General features: G+C 37.3%; 2 protein-coding genes across 2 annotated transcripts in view; both read left to right on the forward strand.

Moving 5' to 3' along the window:
• LOC102964258 overlaps positions 1-2,796 on the forward strand; it is a 194,792-nt gene extending 191,996 nt beyond the window's left edge. Inside the window, exons 76-78 of the mRNA XM_042965462.1 lie at positions 70-123; positions 1,569-1,673; positions 2,699-2,796. Coding sequence (XP_042821396.1) covers positions 70-123; positions 1,569-1,673; positions 2,699-2,796 — 257 coding nt within the window. The remainder of the gene's footprint in view (positions 1-69; positions 124-1,568; positions 1,674-2,698) is intronic.
• Positions 2,797-6,787: 3,991 nt separating this feature from the next.
• LOC102964544 overlaps positions 6,788-24,208 on the forward strand; it is a 91,186-nt gene continuing 73,765 nt past the window's right edge. The window contains exons 1-11 of the mRNA XM_042965463.1: positions 6,788-6,883; positions 14,063-14,116; positions 14,774-14,878; positions 15,426-15,479; positions 16,346-16,450; positions 19,530-19,580; positions 20,227-20,331; positions 21,151-21,204; positions 21,884-21,988; positions 22,671-22,724; positions 23,179-23,283. Of these exons, the coding sequence (XP_042821397.1) occupies positions 6,823-6,883; positions 14,063-14,116; positions 14,774-14,878; positions 15,426-15,479; positions 16,346-16,450; positions 19,530-19,580; positions 20,227-20,331; positions 21,151-21,204; positions 21,884-21,988; positions 22,671-22,724; positions 23,179-23,283 (853 nt within the window). The 5' untranslated portion in view covers positions 6,788-6,822. The remainder of the gene's footprint in view (positions 6,884-14,062; positions 14,117-14,773; positions 14,879-15,425; positions 15,480-16,345; positions 16,451-19,529; positions 19,581-20,226; positions 20,332-21,150; positions 21,205-21,883; positions 21,989-22,670; positions 22,725-23,178; positions 23,284-24,208) is intronic.

The following is a 24,208-nucleotide window of genomic DNA, read 5'->3' on the forward strand; positions in this document are numbered from 1 at the left end:
AAAGGAAAGTCTGACCCCTGTATCTATTTGTGACTCATTCTCTATCCTGAACTGTGCCTATTCTTTCAGATGACAACAAAGTTTTTCAGAATAGATTGCTGTCAGCTTTGAAGTCTTTCAAAGGTAGGTAGGAAATGTACTGAGAAAGTATATAAAATTGACATCTTTAATCTTTGTATTTGTATTTTTTTCCTAGCGATGAGATCATGATTCCTCTGCCATTCCTTCTATATATTAATCTTTTTTTTTTTTTTGGTGCTATATAGGCTTGATCCCAGGATCAGACTCAAAGGAATTAGTCCTAAGTATCTCCACAGTTGTCTTTCTCTGCACTTTTGGATAGGTCTAATTAGACTTTCAGCCTTCGCGATGCTGAAAACAACCATCATAATGTCAACTGTGAACTGTTAGTTTTCTTCTATTTTTTTTTCAATATTAAATGTGTCATGTGCTCACTAAATATAAATTGAAGAAAAATGATCACTCATAATCCTATCCAATCATGACCACTGTTAATATTTTAAAGCCCTAGATGGCTAAAATAGCAATAATCTCATAGAGTCACAAGTGCTCTGAAATTCCATTGGAAGACTCCATAAAAGACACCAATGTGCTAGTCTTGGTAAGTCAAACATATTCTTCCAGTGATGAGATACATTGTTATCGCTATAGTTAAGCAATTAGATAAAGTGGTTGGCTTGCCTAAGAGCCACAATATACAAAAAATTGTATCTAATACTAGAATCACATTGACTTAAGATGCTCGCAGGATGATAGGTATAGGGGAAATGAATCCATCTCCTGGAATAACAAGTTGATGTCCATCTGGGTTGACTCTATTTATGTACTTGCTGACTGCGGAATGTCAGAATCCCATGCATTATTTACACTGTTCATTTTATGTATATTTTTACTGGGCATATGATTTTAATTCATATATGTTAAATGATTGTATGATATAACTTCACCCTATAAAATAATGGAATTTTTTAATAAAAACACCCTATAAAATGACATTATTTTCCTGTGGCAATCACCTTTGTAACAGCTATGGCTATGTACTTTTCCATGGAATGAAGATATAATGGTTTGCTTACCAATACCCTGTCATTAGATATTGAAATTCTGGGTATTTCTTTCTTTCTCTCTCTTTCTTTCTTTCTTTCTTTCTTTCTTTCTTTCTTTCTTTCTTTCTTTCCTTCCTTCCTTCCTTCCTTCCTTCCTTCCTTCCTTCTTTGTATTCCTTCCTTCCTTCCTTCCTTCCTTCCTTCCTTCCTTCCTTCCTTCCTTCCTTATTTTAAGTAAGACTGTAATAAACATTTCTCTCTCCCCTGTGGCATAAGCTTTTTCAGCATTCCCAAAGGTGGAATTAGTGGGCTATTACAAAAATTTGGAAGAATCACGATAGTTACTGCCAAACCATTTTCCAGTAAGGTAATTCCAGTTAACACTCTGACTAGCATCCAGACCTATTCAGAGTTGATTTAATTCATCAGCACAAGAAGTATTTTTCATATTGTGTCTTTATTGGTTTTGTTTTTTTTTTTACATCTCCATCCCTTTCTAAGGAGGAAAGATTGATGCTAATAACCTGAACACAGTTCTGAGGAACATGGGGATCAAGCTCAAAAATAAGGAATTTAAAAATGTGATACAAAATCAACCTGTTGATGGTGAGCATTGTCAATAATTACATCACCTTTTAGGGGAAAACTTAGAATCTTGGGATCATGTATAAGAATTTCTAAAACTAGATTGATTTGAGGAGTTTAAGATATTTTTAAGAATCATGGAGAAGAACTTGGTCTTTTTTTAAATTTATTTATTTATTTTGAGAAACAGAAAACATGTGCCTGCAAGTGGGTGAGGGGCAGAGATAGAGGCAGAAAGAGAATCCCAAGCAGGCTCCATGCTGTTAGTGCAGAGACTGATGCAGGGCTCAATCCATGAACCATGAGATCATAATCTGAGCAAAAAATCAAGAGTCGGACACTTAACCAACTGAGCCATCCAGGCGTCCAAAGAACTTGGTCTTAAACTAAGAAGAAATCCTGTCTTTTTTCATTTTTATTCATCTGAAATCATCATCCCACTCAACAGTGATTAATGCAGAAAGGTTATTCATAGCTGTTGTCATGCCAGAGAATGGTAGAGAGAAACAAACATGGGAACAGTGGGGAAAATGAATGAATGACTAACCAAGGGAGCCTGAAATAATTGGGAGAAAAATATACATCTTGGAAGTAGTAGGACATCATTAATATTTCCACCACTAATATTATATCCAATAACCACATGTCACCAACATTTTGAGATAGATACAGGAGTTGAAAACACTCAAGAAATGTTAATGGCAAACAGAGGGAAGATGCAAAGTCCCTTGCTCAGTATCTGTGCTAGATGCAAAGTTCACCAAAAACAAAACCAGCTGGCCTCTATAAATGATATATTTTGCCATGCTTATAAGAAAGTATCTGGAGATAGTACATTTGTCATATTCAGACCCTGTGTTCAAGGAACATGACCCAAATGCCATTGTCCTTCTTACTAATAAGGAAGCAAGCACTGAAAGCAGAAAATATAAATTTAAGGTGAACACAAATTATTTAGTAGAATATATGGACTTTCGCTGGGCCCTAAGTCCCAATTTTCCTAAGACTTATGTCATGGTCTGAATTTTTTATGTTTTGTATTACAGCTGATGGAAATGTTTCTCTGAAAAAAGTGATGAGCGATGTGAAAGCAGTTACAGGCAAGTTACAAGTTATCATAAAGATTAAAATTCTAATTCTTTAATGACATTTTCCTGTTTTCAGTGAACACATAAATCCATAAGTATAGTACTCATTTCCATGACTCCACCTCAATGAAGTAGCTAGAATATTTCCAATACCATTGCATCAACACATGGTTGTTTCCTTATTCCTTTACCGTGCCTCCTTACTTGTTAAGATAGCACTATTCTGAATCTTATATTGTTCATTATTCTTTTTAAAAATAATAGTTTTATTACCTATATAATAATAGCATAGTATTTCATTTTGCTTCATCTGCCTCTATAAAAATGCTATCACAAATAGTGTGCAGTGTTCCCTAACCCTAATAATTTGCAGGTTCTATAACTTGTTTTTTAAGATCATTGTGAGAAATGTATAAAGAAAAGCAAGAAATCATTGTCCAAAAAAGTCAGCATAGTGATTACCTCTAGAGAAAGACTGTGGCTAGGGATTGGGAAAGAGTATGACAGACCCCCAGAGTGTTGTCTTGTTCTATTTCTCACCTGCATGGTGGTTACAAAGATGTTGTTCCAAATGCTTATGTCTAATTGCCCAAAGTCAATCTGTGGGTTGTCTGGATTGAAATTTTTTTCTCATTTCTCAGTAGCAAGTCCTATAGCCTCTAAAATACTTGCCTGTGATAATGCTTCTGATCCTCACCACTGGAAAAAAACCTGAAAATCTGTATCAAGGATAAACAAACTACAGCCCATGGACCAAATCTAGTCCTCTGCCTCTTTTTATAAATAAAATTGTATTAGAACACACTTATATTCCTCATTTACGTATTATTAATGGCCGCTTTTGTGCTACAACAACAGAGTTGAGTAGCTGTAACAGAGGCTGTATACCCTGCAGAGCTTAAAATATTTACAATCTCGCCCTTTACAGATAAAGTTCGCCAATCCTTGATCTAGATCACCACAACAATAGTTGAAGTAAAAACTAGGGTATATTGTTCAAAGAATCTAATAATTTGGGGGGGGGGGGGAGAAACCGAAAGCAATATTAAGTTAACCTTTATATTCGAATTAGCAAGACATTACCTAAAAAGCCCAGTTTACTGAGAATTGTGCTTTCTTATCCCCAGTGTTAAGAAAGTGCACCTTTCCCTTAGGGACAAGGGAATGCATTCTAATTCTTTGCCTGCCCTTTACTCCACCGAGCAGGTCTTGTGCTTTTGTCTTTAACCTAGCAGTTGGGGAGGGTGATGTTTAAACAGGGGCAGTTTTGTTTCATCTTTTTGAATACTTCGGTAATTCTTAATATTGTCAACTATACTTGCCATTTCTGTTTTTTGAAGGAGAAAAAGTTAACGTCAAAGATCTGAAAAATATTCTGGAAGACATTGGGATAGAATTCACACCTAAAGAATACCTGGAACTGGTGAAAAATCTTCAAGTTGACGGTAAGCATTTCAAATACTATTAGAGCCTTCAAGGGAGGTGGTCCTATGTGTTTAAAACAACTTTTTAAAAAAGCACTATGCTTATTTTTCCTTCCCTTCCCCTATGTTCATCTGTTTGGTTTCTTAAATTCCTCATATGACTGAAATCATATGACATTTGTCTTTCTCTGACTGACTTGTTTTGCTTAGCATAATACATGCTAGTTCCATCCACATTGTTGTAAATGGCAAGATTTCATTCTTTCTGATCACTGAGTAATATTCTATTGCATGTATATATAGCACATCTTTATCCATTCATCAGTCGATAGATATTTGGGCTCTTTCCATAATTTAGCTATTGTTGATAGCCCTGCTATAAACATTGGGATGTATGTAACCCTTAGATTCAGCATTTTTGTACCCTTTGGATAAATACCTAGAAGTGCAATTGCTGGGTCATAGGGTAATTCTATTTCTAATTTTTTGAGGAACCCCCATCCTGTTTTCCAGAGTGGCTACACCAGTTTACATCTCCACCAACAGTGCAAAAGGGTTCCCCTTTCTCCGCATCCTCACCAACATCTGTTGTTGCCTGAGTTGTTAATGTTAGCCATTCTGACAGGTGTGAGGAGGTATCTCGTTGTGGTTTTGATTTGTATTTCCCTGATGATGAGTGATTTTGAGCATCTTTTCATGTGTCTGTTAGACATCTGGATGTCTTCTCTGGAAAAGTGTCTATTCAAGTCTTCTGCCCAAACCATAAGAGACTTAAATACAGAGAACAAACTGAGGGTTGCAGGAGAAGAGGTGTGTGGGGAGATGGACTAAATGGGTGATGGACATTAAGGAGGGCACTTGTTGGGATGAGCACTGGTGTTATATATAAGTGATGAATCACTAAATTCTACTCCTGAAACCAATACTACATTATTTGTGAACTGCTTGAATTTAAATAGATTTTTAAAAACTATACTCATTACATATTCCTAATTTTAAAACAACAACAAAAAGAAGGTCTAAGAAATTTTAGCATAACCTTGTTCTTCCTTTAGAAAGTGTAATTAGTTCTTTGGGAGTCAGCAACTCTATTTTCTTGAATCCTCCCTTTCGATATAAAATTTTCAGCTATTTTGGTTTCACCCTCAAAACTAAAAGTTAAGCTGAGAGGTGTAAGAAAAAAGTGAGGGTGGGAGAATTAAGAGATTAGGAGAAAGAAGGAAAAGTCAAAGAAAGTGAAGGAAAAATATCTTCATATTCCATGATGGCACCTGCCACTAATTATCGGCTTTGCACTTGGCCAGACACAGCGCTCTGAGAGTTTTCTCCATTCCATGGTTTCAGATTCATTGGAGAGAAAGAAGAGTCAGACTTATCTCTAAGGCAAATCACTTAAAAGTATCTTTGTGAAATGACATGTTTGTACTGTCTCTTTAAATCTCTATAGAGAAGTGTCTATTCATGTTTTCTGCCCATTTCTTCACTGGATTATTTGTTTTTCGGGTGCAGAGTTTGGTGAGTTCTTTATAGATTTTGGATACTAGCCCTTTGTCTGATATGGAAACCAATATGACAATACATTTCATATTAAAATAATAAATAAATAAATAAATAAATAAATAAATAAGTCTATCTCTATATCACTTTATCTGTGATATCAGTTGTGCCTTTTCTTACAGATGATGGAAACATATATGAAAACAGATTGCTAGACGGTTTGAAATCTTTCAATGGTGAGTAACATGATGACAAGAAAGAGAAATAAGATTCCCCTGCCTCACATTTGTATTATTATTTATCTATTCTCTTGTGGCTCTTACCACCTCTCATATGAACTGATTCTGTATTTATTTTGCGGTTGTGAATATAGCTGCCTTGTTCAAATTCTTTCATTTTGCTGTTGAGTAAGTTTGGTTTTTGTCAAATGTAATTTAAGAGCATATTTAAATCTGGATGTACATAGAAAACATGAGGCAAAAATTGGTAGGGGTGCCAGGGTGGCTCAGTCAGTTAAGCATCGGACTCGGTTTCAGTTCAGGTCATGATCTCGAGGTTCCTGGGAGGAAGCCCCATGTAGGGCTACATCTGTACTGACAGCATGGAGCCTGTTTGGGATTCTCTCTCTCTCTCTCTCTCTCTCTCTCTCTCTCTCTCTCTCTCTCTCTCTCTCTCCCTCCCTCTCCCTCTCCCTCTCCCTCTCCCTCTCCCTCCCTCCCTCCCTCTCCTGCCCTCCCTCTCCCACTTCGGCTCTCCCTCTCTCTTTCTCTCAGTCTCTCTTTCTCAAAATAAATAAAATTAGAAAAAAAAAAGAATTGGCAGTTGTTCAGGGCATTTCAGTGACTGGAAGAATGAAACTCAGCATTTATGCCCTGCCTTCCAGAAAAAAAGGTTTCCATTGGTTGCCTCTACTGTTATAATTCACTGGAGAACGAATTTGTACTTTGCAGGATTGTCCTCCAGACCAAGGAAAAGGTTGCCATTCTACTTTGTCCACCTTTGTGCACTTGAATGTGTTCAGTCACTGATATTTTTGCATGGCACGGGGGGATTAATTGGAATTTTTTCCTTTGGAGAAGGCATTAAATTTCTCTTGTATTCCCAATTCTTTCTTTAGGTGGGAAGGTTGATGTCAGTAACCTGGAAAACATTTTAGAAAACATGAAAATCAAGCTCCCAGATAAGAAACTTAAAGATTTATCACAAAACCTACCAACTGATGGTAAGCATCATAGATATTAGAGACCTCTTAAGGGAAATTTAGACTTAAAAGCTTATTTATGTGAGTGTCTGGAACTAAATCTGTTTTGGTGCTAATATGACTTTTTAACTCTTTAAACATAACAATATTTTTGATTCAGTGTGTTTTCATTAATCTCAGGGTGCATGGTACATGTGTTAGAGTAAGTTATAGGTGATAAGTATTTACTTGAAAGTAGCTGAAGGAAGGCTTATTGCCCAAAAGGAAGAGGTTGCTAATTTCAAATTAACTATGTGACTTAAATATCTTTTAGGGGCGCCTGGGTGGCTCAGTCGGTTGAGCATCCAACTTCGGCTCAGGTCATGATCTCACAGCTCGTGAGTTCGAGCCCCGCGTCGGGCTCTGTGCTGACAGCTCAGAGCATGGAGCCTGCTTCAGAATCTGAGCCTCCTTCTTTCTCTGCCTCAATCCACTCGCATTCTGTCTCTGTCTCTCTCAAAAATAAATAAACATTAAAACAATTTAAATATCTTTTAAAAGTCATATCACCTAGCTATACAATCCTGTTGGAGGACTAAGCAAAAGGATATGACTACTGGTTGACCCTCGAGCTGGACCCAGACAATCAGAGGCTCCTCACTCCCTCCCCTGTCCCTGGAATATATGCTCTGCCCACCATGCCCACAGTGAGAGCTATATTCAAGGATGTTGTCTTGAAAAAACAATGTGTTTTGAGACCATCTGGACAGTATACATGACCGAACCCAGTTAAGACCTCTCTATGAACTTTAAGATTCCAGAGTGTAGATGCAGAGATCTATTCATCTTGCGGCTACCCAGGAGAATCCTTATATGTAAGTTCCCTTGCTTATTAAACCTGCCACCTACCAATCTGGAGTGGTCCACCTCTTTCTTTGCTCTCTCTCTGCCCTCTGTTAAGGGGGTCCAGGTTTAGATTTCATCCAGGAAGCTTCCAAGGTTGTGAACCAACCATTCCTCTGTAACTTTGTGATATACCAACTTCCTGATTCCCTCCTCCTGTGTTTTGGTACTAGTTTTCATTATTCCTCCCTGGTCTACATTAGGAACTTTAAACAGCAATATTTTGCCTTCTTTCACATAGCCTTCTAGGAGTACCCAGCTGGCTCAGTCAGAAGACCATGTGACTCTTGATCTCAGGGTTGTGACTTCAAGCCCCACACTGGGTATAGAGAGATTACATACATACCTACAAACAAAAATAGCCTTCTATGGGCTTTTCATAAATGGCCTTTATGATCTTTAAGTATGTTCCTTCTATCCCGACTTTCTCAAGGGTTTTTATTAAGAAAGGGTGCTGGATTTTGTCAAAGGCCTTTTCTGCATCGATTGACAGGATCATATGGTTCTTCTCTTTTTTTTTGTTAATGTGATGTATCACGTTGATCGATTTGCGAATGTTGAACCAGCCCTGCATCCCAGGAATGAATCCCACTTGATCATGGTGAATAATTCTTTTTATATGCTGTTGAATTCGATTTGCTAGTATCTTATTAAGAATTTTTGCATCCATATTCATCAGGGATATTGGCCTGTAGTTCTCTTTTTTTACTGGGTCTCTGTCTGGTTTAGGAATCAAAGTAATACTGGCTTCATAGAATGAGTCTGGAAGTTTTCCTTCCCTTTCTATTTCTTGGAATAGCTTGAGAAGGATAGGTATTATCTCTGCTTTAAACGTCTGGTAGAACTCCCCTGGGAAGCCATCTGGTCCTGGACTCTTATTTGTTGGGAGATTTTTGATAACCGATTCAATTTCTTCGCTGGTTATGGGTCTGTTCAAGCTTTCTATTTCCTCCTGATTGAGTTTTGGAAGAGTGTGGGTGTTTAGGAATTTGTCCATTTCTTCCAGGTTGTCCAATTTGTTGGCATATAATTTTTCATAGTATTCCCTGATAATTGTTTGTATCTCTGAGGGATTGGTTGTAATCATTCCATTTTCATTCATGATTTTATCTATTTGGGTCATCTCCCTTTTCTTTTTGAGAAGCCTGGCTAGAGGTTTGTCAATTTTGTTTATTTTTTCAAAACACCAACTCTTGGTTTCGTTGATCTGCTCTACAGTTTTTTTAGATTCTATATTGTTTATTTCTGCTCTGATCTTTATTATTTCTCTTCTTCTGCTGGGTTTAGGCTGCCTTTGCTGTTCTGCTTCTATTTCCTTTAGGTGTGCTGTTAGGTTTTGTATTTGGGATTTTTCTTGTTTCTTGAGATAGGCCTGGATTGCAATGTATTTTCCTCTCAGGACTGCCTTCGCTGCATCCCAAAGCGTTTGGATTGTTGTATTTTCATTTTCGTTTGTTTCCATATATATTTTAATTTCTTCTCTAATTGCCTGGTTGACCCACTCATTCGTTAGTAGGGTGTTCTTTAACCTCCATGCTTTTGGAGGTTTTCCAGACTTTTTCCTGTGGTTGATTTCAAGCTTCATAGCATTGTGGTCTGAAAGTATGCATGGTATAATTTCAATTCTTGTAAACTTATGAAGGGCTGTTTTGTGACCCAGTATATGATCTATCTTGGAGAATGTTCCATGTGCACTCGAGAAGAAAGTATATTCTGTTGCTTTGGGATGCAGAGTTCTAAATATATCTGTCAAGTCCATCTGATCCAATGTATCATTCAGGGCCCTTGTTTCTTTATTGACTGTGTGTCTAGATGATCTATCCATTTCTGTAAGTGGGGTGTTAAAGTCCCCTGCAATGACCACATTCTTATCAATAAGGTTGCTTATGTGTATGAGTAATTGTTTTATATATCTGGGGGCTCCGGTATTTGGCGCATAGACATTTATAATAGTTAGCTCTTCCTGGTGGATAGACCCTGTGATTATTATATAATGCCCTTCTTCATCTCTTGTTACAGCCTTTAATTTAAAGTCTAGTTTGTCTGATATAAGTATGGCTACTCCAGCTTTCTTTTGGCTTCCAGGAGCATGATAAATAGTTCTCCATCCCCTCACTCTCAATTTAAAGGTGTCCTCAGATCTAAAATGAGTCTCTTGTAGACAGCAAATAGATGGGTCTTGTTTTTTTATCCATTCTGATACCCTATGTCTTTTAGTTGGCGCATTTAATCCATTTACATTCAGTGTTATTATAGAAAGATATGGGTTTAGAGTCATTGTGATGTCTGTATGTTTTATGTTTGTAGTGGTGTCTCTGGTACTTTGTCTCACAGGATCCCCCTTAGGATCTCTTGTAGGGCACTGTTGGTGGGAATGCAAATTGGTGCAGCTGCTCTGGAAAGCAGTGTGGAGGTTCCTCAGAAAATTAAAAATAGACCTACCCTATGACCCAGCAATAGCACTGCTAGGAATTTATCCAAGGGATACAGGAGTACTGATGCATAGGGGCACCTGTACCCCAATGTTTATAGCGGCACTCTCGACAATAGCCAAATTATGGAAAGAGCCTAAATGTCCATCAACTGATGAATGGATAAAGAAATTGTGGTTTATATACACAATGGAATACTACGTGGCAATGAGAAAAAATGAAATATGGCCTTTTGTAGCAACATGGATGGAACTGGAGAGTGTGATGCTAAGTGAAATAAGCCATACAGAGAAAGACAGATACCATATGGTTTCACTCTTATGTGGATCCTGAGAAACATAACAGAAACCCATGGGGGAGGGGAAGGAAAGAAAAAAAAAAAAAAGAGGTTAGAGTGGGAGAGAGCCAAAGCATAAGAGACTGTTAAAAACTGAGAACAAACTGAGGGTTGATGGGGGGTGGGAGGGAGGGCAGGGTGGGTGATGGGTATTGAGGAGGGCACCTTTTGGGATGAGCACTGGGTGTTGTATGGAAACCAATTTGACAGTAAATTTCATATATTAAAAAATAAAAAAAAATAAAAAAATAAAAATAAAAATAAAAATAAAAAAATAAAAAAAAATAAAAAAAAAATAGCCTTCTAGTTTTCTCACCTTAATTACCAAGAAATGTAGTCCTCATATTCATCAAAAATACTAGCCCCTGCATTTCTACATTTTCTTTCAATATATAACTTGTTTTAACTTTACTTCTTTCACTGTCCGACTACTCTCTCTGTCATACATGCTGTATATAACTCCAACATTTGATCATCTCAGTCATTCAAATCTCCACTCTTATTTCTGAGCCTTGCTAAAGAAAATCATATAAACTTACAGATTAATGCCCCTCCAAATTCATTTCCTCCTGGATAGTACAAGGACCTAAGAACATTTTTAACTCCATTTTCCCCTTCCCTATATTAAAGTTGTTTAATGTCTTTTAATACTGTCTTATATTCTTTTAACTCAGCAAAGCATTATTAGTAGCAGTGTTTTATAAAGCCAATATTCATCCAGATTTAACCACTCTTACCTTTTCTTTTCTATTCATTCTTCAGATCTTTCATTTGGGATAATTTTTCTTCTGCTGTTAGTAACTTCCTTTATTTAGGATCTGCTAGTAATGATTTGGGAGGGGAGTTGGGCCTAAAAATATCTTTATATTCCCCTTACTTTTGAAAAATATTTCCTCTGGGTTTAGAATTCTAGGTGGACAGTTTTTTTTTTTTTTCAGCACATTGAAAATACTATTCGATTGTTTTCTGCTTTATAATGTTGCTGATGAGAAGTCAGCTATGAATCTATTGGTCTTTGGGGGTAGTCTTTTTTTGTTTCTTTTAAAACATTTATCTTTGTTTCCAAAGTTTCAGTATAATGTGGAAGATAAGAATGGAATTCTTTTCACTTATTCTCCCTGGGATTCTTTGGGACTTCTGAGTCTGAAAATTGGAATCTTTCATCACATCTGGAAAATTCTCAGTCGTCCTCTCTTCCAATATTGTCTGTATCGCATAGTCTTTTTTTCTTCCCCTGGAACTCTAATTAAACGTATATTAAACCATTTTCCTCTATCCTTCATGACACTTAGCCCCTCTTCAGTATTTTCTGTATTTTTCTTCCTGTGCTTCATTCTCGATAATTTCGCCTGACTTGACTTCCAGTATACTAACTCTTCAACGGTGTCTAGCCTGGTGTTAGATCTAACTATCAACCTCTTGGTTTTAGTTTTTGTATTTCAATAGAAATATAAACAATAGTTTGTGTTGTTTGTATTCTTTTTTGTATCTTGTCTCGTACCCTTTTGGTTTTTTATTTTTAATTTCCAGAAATTCTACTTAGTTCTCTTCTGAATCTATTAGGTCAGGTTTTTAGTTTGTTGTTCCCTACAGATACTTTCAAATTAACATGGTTCTCTTACAATCTTGGTCTCATAATTCCAGTTAATGAATTATTGGTGGGGGTTCTTTTTGTCTCTGTTTTTTTCTTCTGATTCTCACTTATGGTGTCCTTGTTTCCCTATGTGTTTGGTTATTTACTATACGCTGTTCAATGTTATTGAAAAATTCCTGTGAGAATTCCTTGACACCTGAAATGAAATGCATTCCTCCAGAAAGGATTTGCTTTACTTCCTATTCACTTGAGTTTACTATCTGTCAGAGACATTTCAATGACTTTTCATTACTATTCCCCTCATAAGGGGAATATAATTTCCTCAGCTCTGCTAAATTAGTTACCACTACCTTACTTGCTTTCTAATTTGCAATTATTTGTGAAGTTTTTTGTTCACTGGTATCTTCTATATTGTTGTCTTTGTGAGCATATTCATTGGTTATTCCTTTCATACCATTTTAGTGAAGTTTTCAAGAAGAAGAAGAAAGAAATACTTGTGGAGAGTAAGGTTTTGAAACATTACCCTAGCCAACAAATTGATCAAACTAATTTTTTTCCTCAGAAAAAAAAACTGAAATAACTGAAATCCAGAGAGAGAGCTCCAGTTAAAAATTGAGAAGTGAGAAGCCATTGGGTTTAGTCCTCAGGCTAGAGGATATTATGTACTTCTGGAGCAAAGATAAGCATTTACAAACCCAGATCAAACGAATCATACTCTGCTTCCCTCAATGATTCCCATTATCATCGTGTGCATGATTAGCTGTTATCCCTTTGCTGTGGATCCTGTGAAATCAGCACAAATTTTCCTTGCTATCTTAAAATAAAAAATAAGAGAGAGATTTCTGAAAGTGTGTCCTGACAGAGAAGCTGACAGATCAAAGGTTTCCTCTTACCTAGCCTCAGTGAAATATGTAATAAATAAAGGCTCTGTGAGGAAAGGAACCATGTCTATGTTGCTCACTGTTGTATCCCTCAGTGCCTCCCACGTATGTGCAGATACTTGATACTTTGTAAATACTTGTTGAATTAATGAGGAATTGAATTAATTAAGTAATATGTTTCTTAGCCACTCTGTAAGGCTCTCCACAAAGACTTTCCAGTTATGGTCAGCAATAGGCATTAACTGATAGTTAACTGGGAGTTTTATGTAAAATGACGTCGTGCTATATATGTAGCAAGAGCCCGTAAAGTGCAAATCTGCTAACGAAATATATATGGAGACGGTATACTGGAACCTACCCTAAAGGAAGAATGGGATTCCATAGTAATAAGTGGCATATTTTTGGGTAAGAAAATGCTAATAATATGCATAATTTCTAAGTTTTCCTTACTCTAAAATACACTGTATCTGCAATCCTGGAAAAATATACTGATTTCAGAGCTAATTCTGTCATTCTAACATGTTCCACTCCACTGTTCAATTTTTAAGTGTTGAACATTACCATGTGCAAAGCCTTATGGTGCTTCCTGGGTTAGGATGTTTGGAGGGAATACAGAATAAATACTTTTTTTTTTTTTCATTTAAAGGCACTCACAATCTTTGAGCATATAATGAACATACCTACTAGAAAACATGCAATAAACTAAGTTAACTTGGAAGTGTCAATACTGGAGAATGTTAAGTGAGGAAAGAGTTAGATTTAAATTTCTGAACTGAAACTTTTTTACTCTTGTTCCCAGGATCTGATATAGTAGGTGGTATACATTGAAGAGAACAAGCCTGAGGAGGGAGATGTTACATGGTGTGTGGAGGTTGGGATATTAAAAGAAAGCAGAAAATAAATAGTGTAATTACTAGTGAGCATTTTTAGAGAGGAGTTTTCCATTTCATGCTAATTTGCATATATGTATTCAACAACAAATCATAAAGAAACATTAATCCCTTTGCTCTATTTAACAGTCGTTCTCTATCAGTGCACAATTGTGTCTGTCTGAATTGTGGCTTATTTTTTTAGCTTCCGGGATGGCTGATCTGCATACACTGCTAAAAGAAATAAAGAAATTCACAGGTGAGCAAGATGCTTTGTGAAAAGATGTAAAACAAAAAAAGCAAATACTTCACATTCACATACATATTTAAGGTTATGTTTTCTTATTCTGTCACTGACCGTTAACTTCTACTTTTTTAATGATTAAAATTTGATTCTAATGACATGAAGATTACATTGGATATTTATGTTTTGGCAAAAATGTTGCGCTGCTCTCTCTCTATAACAAGTTCTATATTCTCTGAAACTTCATTTTTATTTTGTGATTCGTTCCAATGGGCAACACACCTGTGGTCATTTACTTAAAATGTTTAACTACCGTTTACGGTAACCCAGCAATTGTTAAGGTGAAACTTTGGCAGGGATACAAATAATGCGGTCAGTGAAGCTAATCTATCTTCCAAGTCGGGCAAAGCAAAGAGTAACAGATTTTAGTGATGATAATACAATTAAAATGAGGTAGCTGCCTGTACATAACTTAGATCACTTTGCCTCCTATATATTCCTTTCTGTGATCTGGGTTAACTCCTCTGAGGTCATTAAGTGCGCTAGGAATAAATATTTTATTTAGAACTCAAGAAATACTTTCTGATAACTATAGATAACCCTTTTAAGCTTAGATGCTTCATTTGGAGTCAGTAGGCAATTCTCATCTGTTACCGTTCCCATCTTTTAAAGGAGGAAAAGTTGAAGCCAAGGATATACACAAAGCACTGGGAAACATGGGAATAGAACTCACAGATAGAGAGCTCTGGGGGCTGTTGAAAATATTGCCGATTACTGGTAGGTAGTTTCTGTATCACTGTATATGTATGGTATATCTCTGTGCTAGTGTAAACTTTAATGTGAGAACATCTAAAGAATGGACCCATCTGGTTTCCTATAAAAATCGAAAAGACAAAAAGATCAACACTTAGTTGTAAAGAAATTATGCCTTTGACATTTAAGTGTATTGTTTTGGGAGGCTATGCTATCTTCCAACCTAGGTTCTGCCATTAAGAGTATCATTACTCTGAAGTGAATGAAGCTTAAGCAAGGCAAAGACAAAAAGAAGGCTAATTTAGCAGGTAGTAAAGGAAGAAAAAGGAGAAATCAGGACGAGAGGGAAAGGTGTATCTGTTTCAGTGTAGAAGAATGGACAGACTGTCCACATTAAAAAATTTCTCTTCGTCTTATTTTTTTCTTATTTATTAAGGATAGGTAGGCCTGGGAAATGTAGGCATATAACTTAAGATGATATTTTTAAAGTATGTATTTATGAAATTTCACTCTTCTTACTCTATCCATATAACCTTAATTTTTTTAACCTTAAATATGTATTATTTTACAGCTGATGGAAAGGTAGAGAAAAATACACTGCTCGATTATATAAAAGCTTTTCCTGGTAAGTCAGAATCTCAACAAGAAGGCAAATAAAACTAAGATCTACAGACTTTACCTTAACTTTTTAAAAAAAATTTTAAATGTTTTTGTTTATTTTTGAGACAGACAGAGCATGAGCAGGGGAGGGGCAGAGAGAGGGGGAGAGAGAGGGGGAGACAGAATCTGAAGGAGGCTCCAGGATCTGAGCTGTCAGCACAGAGCTGGATGCGGGGCTTGAACTCACGGAGGGAGAGATCATGACCTGAGCTGAAGTCAGATACTTAACCGACTGAGCCACCTAGGCACCCCAGACTTTGCCTTAACTTTTAAAAGACCTTATCATTACACAATAATTAGATTATTGATTTTATTATCCCATTAGCCTATAGAGCTACTTTAGATGCAACTACATCCAATGTGATAATTTATAGTTCTCTGATACTGAAAAAGTTTCAAAAATCTATTTGCTATCCAGAGCTCTAGTTATTTTCTAACATAACTCATCAGATTCACCATATATATGTACATATGTATATATATGTATGTGTGTATATGTATGTGTGTATATATATGCATATATACATATACCTATAGTATACGTATACGTATATATACGTATACGTATATACGTATACGTATATGTATGTATATATGTATGTATGTATACATACATGTATATACATATAATGAATATATTCTATTTTTGGCTTCCACAATACATTTCTATTGTGGAATGTGTCAACATGTCCCACAGGTAGCCCTAAACAGTTTTGTTTTGTTTTTAATTATTGTGCTGTGGATTTGTTTCACTCAGTTGGTGTGTGAATATAGCCAGTATTTTTCTTGGATATCAGTTCCTATTTTTATCCCTATTCCGTCTTCCCTGAGGTGGAAAGTGCTACACCCCTAAAATGCAAAGCATCCTGGAAAACTTGGGTTACGAGCTGGAGGATGAGGAAATTGAGGACCTGCAGAATCGTCTGCCAACTGGTGGTGAGTTTGTTGTTCCACCTTTAGGGAAAGTGAACTCCTCTAATAAAACTTCCAAATTTATTCATATGGAAAAAAAATGTATCTCAGATCATTATTGTTTAAATCAGACATCAGTAATCTGCTAAAACAGTGACACCCCTGCAGGCCTAAATTCGTAGACACCAACTAGAAATTGACAGACCTAAGAAGCAGGTAGAGAAATGAAACAAAGGAAAGTAAAGTCAAAGAAGAAATTTTAAAACCAGCAGGGGGAAAAAAAAAAGGAAAAAGCCCTTAAATCACCATACATTTTTAACTAGACTAAAAGAAGGAGATATAATAGCAGAAAAGACAAGTAATCACTTCCCCAAATCTACTTGTCTTGAGGATTATCTTCAGATGGGAGAGATTTTTCACTGGTCCTGCTTCTATCTGGGACTTCCTCCAACATTGTCTGGATACACCTGGCCCACACTTCTAGCTCTGCTTTCCAGAAGAACTCTTAGGCTTGTCTGTCTTTGGTTCTTACAACACACCGGGCCGGCTATTGAAAACCTCTCTTTTGTTTTCCAAAAGGTGGAGCTACAGCTCAAGTTTGTGGTTTCTCCCTTGTCCACAGCCCCTGGAGTGTTCTCTGAGGACACTCCTGTTTACTCTCGCCACCACACTCATGAGCCTGCACAAGCAGCTTGCTGCAGAGTCGGGGGGAGGTATGGGCTTAGCACTCAGGGTGTTGGAGGTGCCCACACAGGCCAGGTGTGGGGTTCCTCAGGTGAGGTTCTCCCAGAAGCTCATGGACAGGCTTATCTACTGCGTCCCGAGGCAGTCAGCAGAAGCCACATCCGTTGAATGCTCTTTAACATTATCTGCCTGTTCATGATCTTCTTCCTTTCCCCAGTCATAGTGGTCCCACCTCAACACTTGGGGTGCTGCAGGAGAGAAACCGGCTTCTCCAGCAGTGTTCCACACAGCTGGGGTAGCTGGACAATCACTCACAGCTATCCCTTCCTCCACGGGAGAGACTGTCACCAGCTAGTAGTATAGCCCTGCGCTGTGTTGCCTTCAGGGTGGGGCCACACTGGCAGGATTCATCTTACCCTCTCCAGTGCATCCAAACTCCAATGGAGTGCTGGAATCTCTCCTCAGGAGAGGTGGACCTCCACAAAGGCCCACTCATTGTGGGTGTCTGCCCAAGTCATCACTCTTCTGGATTTTCCCAACCACAGAGGGCCTGTGGCTGGTTTGCAAGTTCCTGCTGGTTCTACAGCCTGTACCAAGGTCTGTCTACCTGTTACCCAGTACCCATGTGGGTAGATTCCTGCTGGGTTCCTTGGCATATGGTGTCGGATCCCACAACTCCCACAGAGACACTTTTGTTCACGGATAGATGCTGAATTCGGTTGTTAGAAAGGGGGACAAAAAGGAGGGATGTCTTATCCTGCCATGAGCTGACATTATTCCTCAATAATTACAAAGTATTAAATGCCTGCTATATACCACAAACAATATTTGGCACTTGAAATATGTTATCAATAGTCCTCAAAACAACTCTGAAAAATAGATTGTAATCCTGGTTTCTCTGACGTGGAAATTGAGAGTCAGTCACAGAAGTTAATTGACTTGACCAAAGCCACATGGCTGCTAAGTGGCAGAATGGAGATGTCAACCCTATAGAAGCCTTTCTAGGTTTATATAAACTTCAAAGGTTTGCCCTTTCTACTAAATAATACTGCCTTGTGTAGGAGAGGTAAGGAGGGCTACATAGACTGTGGTATGAATGATACCCTCAGGGGGCTGTGTGATGTGGCCCTAGAAACGAGGATTTTCAACCAGTAAGTACACAAATGAGAGATTCAGAAAAGACTGGAAATCTTGGTGGCTATGGAATTGGAAGCTTAAAGAATGTGCTGAGTAAGGGTTGAGTGTGGAAGTAGCCATGTACAACATTTTAGGTAGGTAAACACATTGACGTTACAGTATACATTGCTTTTAAATCCTGCAATGGTAAGGTGGCCAAACCTCAGAATACTCCTGGGTCCAAAGTGGAACAAGTGAAGTGGAAGGCAGGACCAGCAATGCTTTCAAAACTTTCTAGCACTACTGGTATTTACCCAATGAATGCAAAAATACTAATTCGAAGGGATACATGCCCCCCGATGTTTATAGACACATCATCAACAACAGCCAAATAATGGAAAGAGCCCAAATGTCCATCAACTGATAAATGGATATATACAATGGAATATTACTCAGCCATAAAAAGAATGAAATCTTGCCACTTGCAATGACGTGGATGGAGCTAGAGGATATAAGGAGCTTATGTGGCTAGAGGAGCTAAGCAAAATAAGTCAGAGAAAGACAAATACCATATGATTTCACTCATGTGGAATTTAAGAACCAAAACAAAAGACCAGAGGGGAGAAGAAATAGAGAGGAAAACCAAGAAACAGACTCTTAACTATAGAGAACACAGTGATGGTTACCAAAGAGGAGGTGGTGGGGGTAGAGGTGAAATAGGTGATGGGGATTAAGGGTACACTTGTAGTGATGAGCACAGGGTGATTTGTGGAAGTGTTGACTCAATAAATTGTAGACATGAAACTATCAAAGTAAAAATAAAAATAAATTTAAAAATAAAACTTGCTAACACTCCTATGTACAGCATGTGATATCTTATACTGCAGCTTCTTCTTCTTTGCTATATATTTGTCATATTTAAATTCTTATTCTTGGGGCACCTGGGTGGCTCAGTCGGTTGGGTGTCTGACTTCGGCTCAGGTCATGATCGCACACTTGTGAGTTCTGGCCCCGAACTGGGCTGTGTGCTGACAACTCAGAGCCTGGAGCCTGCTTCAGATTCTGTCTCCCTCTCTCTCTGCCTCTCTTCCCCTCCCCCCTGCCTCTCTCTCTCTCTCTCTCTCTCTCTCAAAAAAAAAAAAAACATTAAAAAATTAATAAAATAAAATTTTGTTCTCCAATTCCATGTTCATCTGGGATAAACTTCTAAATTTCAGGGTTTTGTTCCACAATATGACATCTTTATAATGTTTTCTGGGTCTGAGTCATTATGGCTGGGTCTCATTTGTACATTATTTTACAGATATAAAGGTTAAGCTGAATATGCTCATGGAAAATTTAGAGCCATTCAGAGGTGAGTGAAAGCTTATAGGAAAAACTTATTATAAATAGCAACATTCTGATGCTTTTATGTTATGGTTTTAAACATTTTATCCCTATAATACTGACATTATTAGTCTTCTTGGTATATTAACGGTCCAGATTAGCTCTGAGTTATATGCTTTTTGAACAAAACTACTAAATTTTTATGTCTTACTAAAATATCCTGTGTTCTCTGGATTTTTTTTTTTCAAAAATGCCCATCACTTTCCATTGTTGGAAGAGCCAAAAGTCTATGTTACCACAATAACTGGCATGATAAAACATTGGTATAAATCTTTTTCTGAATAACTTATCATACAGGCAGATAAAAAGTAATATACATACCATCTGTATAGAATGATTTATATAGTCATTTATATAAGTGGTTCTAGTTTCGTATACAACTCCCATTTCAGAGTGTTGATTTATCCCATTTTTATTTGAGCATTCAAAGAGTATTTTTTTCTCTCTAGAATTATGAGATTTAGTGCTGTTTCTGACATTCCCTTAGAGTCTTGACTCAGTATTTTGACCAACCCCACTCTTAATTCTGCAATTAAACTTAGATGAAAATCATAGTTTAGAATCACTCATAACCCTTAAATTTTTCATCAGTCATAATTTACATCTTTTCAAAGGAATCAAGATTAATGTTGATGAAGTAGATGACGTTTTGAAAAACATAGGGATAGAACTCACACCTAAGGAACGCTGGAGGCTGCTAAAAACCCTGCCAATTACTTGTGAGCATTTCTGATACTGGTTTGGCCTTTAGGAGAACGTAGTTTAAGTGTATATATTATTGGGGTAGGTGGGGAATTATTAAACATTTATTAAACATATATGTATATTCAATGCATTTATTGAGCACTTCTTAGGTTATGGGATTAAAGACAAAAATCCTTGCCCTCATGGAGGCTGCCATAGGGGATGGAGCTTACTTGATTGGGATTTAGCTTGAGGACTTCATAAAGAAATTAAGATTTTTAAATTGATAAAATTTAATTTAGTATATTAACTTTGAAATGTCTGGCAGCCCTAAAGCATAAAGAGAAAGAAGGGGGAAAAAGAGAGGAAGTCAGGTTAAAAAGTGTCAAATCAAAGAGATGGAAAGATTCAGAACAGTAAAATGGATATATTTAAGACCTTCCTCTACTCCTTCCCTTTATTCTTTTTTTTTTTTAATAGACATGTACTTTTTTAAAAGTTGATTTATTTTTGAGAGGGGAAAGCGGCAGAGAGAAAGGGAGACAGAGGATCTGAAGCAGGCTGCATGCTGCTTCAGAGAGCCATGCCCTATCAGAGAGCCTGATACAGGGCTCAAACTCACAAACTGCGAGCTAGATCATTATGTGAGCCGAAGTCAAACACTTAACCAACTGAGCCACCCAGGCACCCCCTCCTTCCCTTTTTCTTAAAGCCAAGAGAAGGATGTGTGGATAAGAAATGAGATAAATCTGTAAGGCAAAGCATGTGACATTGTCTTTATTAAATAGACTGTACTCTTGTTATGAATTGCTGTATCACTTTCTCTAAGACATCAATTATGACTTCTCTTATAGTTGATGGAAAGGTGTATCATGTTCGGTTGCTAGAAGGTGTAAAGACTTTCCAAGGTGAGTGATAAGCTTAATGATAACAACAGCTTATTTCTCTTGATTATAATGCCAGGTACTGTCCTAAGTACTTGATGTCTAATAACTCGCTTAATTATCACAAAAACTCTATGAGGTATGTACTTACATTGGCACCATTTTACAAATGGGAGGTATTAACTCACTTGCCTAAGGTCACACAGTTTGAACTTAGGAAGAGGATTTGAACCCCTATTCCTAACCACTCTGTTATATTTAAGTTAGGTTATTAACCTTTTTATTCCCCCTTATGACTTATAATTCAAGGTCACGTAACCACTAAGTGTGTAGAAATGGTTTACTGTTACAATGGCAGGTTTCAAACTCAGCAGCCAGAATCGTGGCTGTGGTTTCTGACATATTCCTCCATTATGAATAATAAATGAAGAATGAATAAGAAATTTCATTCCTTTTCCTTGCTTTATATTCTATAACAAATTTTAGCAGGGTGTCTTATAGCATATGTAAGGACAATGTTCTTTTCTTCACATTGCCCAGCCCTGTCCCCTGCCACCTTAGTTTTATGTTTGCCTTGAACATCTGCATGGCAACTTTGCTTTTCTCCCCCAACCCCATTGGGATTTGGTGCATAGACTTAACTAGAATTCTTTTAATAATAGGCATAGTTTCACATTTCTGTTTTGCCTCTTTATTTATTAAGGAGGGAAAATTTTAGAAAATAAACTAGAAACCATTCTGGAAAACTTGAACTATGACCTTGAAAATGAAGAAATCAAAGATCTACGGAATCATTTGAAAATTGATAGTGAGTATTTCACTTACCACTTCCTTTCAGAAAAATCTTCGAAATCTTCTCATGAAATCTGAGTATTCTTATTCAATTTCACTTAGAAAGTTAAAAGCACTTGTAGAGTTATAATCCTCGAGGATGAGAAATAGGACTTCTGATTATTATTGTTAATATCATGTGAGGATCAATAGGGCGCTGGTAGATTACAATTTAGCTAGGAAAAGCAAAACAGTACTTCAGAGAAAAACAATAGAAGTTATTGAAATAGATGCTGGAAAAAGGTCAGAGATTGACAAAACCATATGAGGAGGTAAAAAAAAAAAAAAAAGGTTTGGAATTGTCTGACAAGCAGTGTACAAACCAGAGGTGATCATATTCTGATTTCACAGATATGAATGTCGGGTTGGGTTGAAATAGAGGCTCAGTGATATCTGACTTTAGACCAGTAATATGGCACCAGAGAGATATCTTTTAAGTGAAAAGGGTCAAGTGGAAAAGAATTAAAGATCTAATTTAGCATGTTAAAACACCCTCTTTAGAATTCTAGAAGGTTGTTGGATGTTTTAAGAAAATGAAAAATCAACAAATTCCCTCTATGTAAGGAATGAGAAGTTAGAAAATTTCATGGAAGAAAGGCGTCCTATTCCCAATAGCAATACATGTTTTGTTTGTGTACAATTTATGATTTGTATTCCAGATAATGGAAGGATTTCACTGAACTCCTTTATGAGGACAGCAAATTTATTTTCTGGTGAGTGAGAAGTAATGAGGAAAAAATGTAAAATCAGGATCCTTTGTTGTATGTACATACCATATTTTAATCGTATATCCCAGTACTCCAAACTATACACAAGCCTTATTTCACCGATATACTGATGGCATGTTTGTCTTTAAGAATATAGATGGACTTCTTATTACCTATGGTTTTAGAAGTATCATTTTTTAAGAAGTCTATTTTATTATAGGCTGGTTGGCTTGTCCCCCTTTTTTAGAGCATTAATAAAAGCATTCTTTTGACAAGGCTTAAAGGAAACATGTTATCTTTTAACCCCTTCTTGTGATGCAGTTAGACAAGCCTCCCTGTATCCTTGTTCTGAAGTTATATCTCTAGCAAGTTGAGATGCTGCTATGTTATTATAATTTTCTTAAATTAGAATTGTTATGCATGAAAATGTTCACATACCTTATCTCCCATCTTTTTAAAGGTGATAAAATTAATGCCAGTGACACACAACTTTATCTGAAAAATGTAGGTATTGAGTTAACAAATAAAGAAAGCCAGGATCTACTGAACATACTGCCATTGGATGGTAAGCATTTCAGGCATTGCTGTGGATTTCAGAGAATATTGGGCTTAAGAGTTTTTGTACAAAATTCTCGAAGTATAACTCTTTAAAGTCCTATTAAAAATTTAAAAAGGGGTGACATCAGCAACATGTCCTTTTAACCACCCTTCTTACTCAATGAATTAGAGGGCGCCTGTCTGACTCAGTTGGAAGAGCAAAAGACTCTTGATCTCTGGTCCTGAGTTTGAGCCCCACATTGGGTGTAGAGATAACTTAAATAAAACTTCAAAAACAAAAACAATGAATTGGACATTCACACACAAACAAGAGTGCCTTTGGGAGTGTTTCGGGAACTAGCACCTTACTCCAAGGGACCCAGGAGGAGCCTCACCCACCTGTGCAACCCGCAAGAGACAACCAGCCTCCATACGGGGCTGCAGAGCCAACACAGAATTGCGTATAAATTGCGTACAACACAAAATTCCGGCAAAATTGTGTACATCTCTCTCAGTGCTGTCAGGCAAAAATCAGATGAGTGCTGACCCAGGCACGAGAGAGAACCTGCAGAAGTCTAGCCTTGCTGGAGGGAGACTCCAACACACCATCAGAGAAAAAGAAAGAAAGAAAAATACGAATTTGGTCACAGCGGAGGCAGTAAGAGAAACTTCCCTGGCGCCACTTTCCCCGAAGCAAATAATGCACAGGAGTGATGTATAGGCCACAGTGACCTCTCCCCTAGGGGAAAGGAAAGCAGTGAGTGAGTGCCTGAGTGCCTGGCTTCCCCAGCAGAGCAGGACCAGCTGGGAAAACCCATTTCTCTCCACCAGCACCCAGGGGACTATAGGCGGGAACTCTTAGAGGCAGAGATGAATTTCAACTGGCAGTGTTGAGATTGCGCTCAGCAGGAAGTCGACCCATGAGTCTCTGGGAATACACCTGGGGATCTCCC

The sequence above is a fragment of the Panthera tigris genome, chromosome E1, assembly GCF_018350195.1.
Source record: "Panthera tigris isolate Pti1 chromosome E1, P.tigris_Pti1_mat1.1, whole genome shotgun sequence".
In the NCBI taxonomy this organism is placed as follows: Eukaryota; Metazoa; Chordata; class Mammalia; order Carnivora; family Felidae; genus Panthera; species Panthera tigris.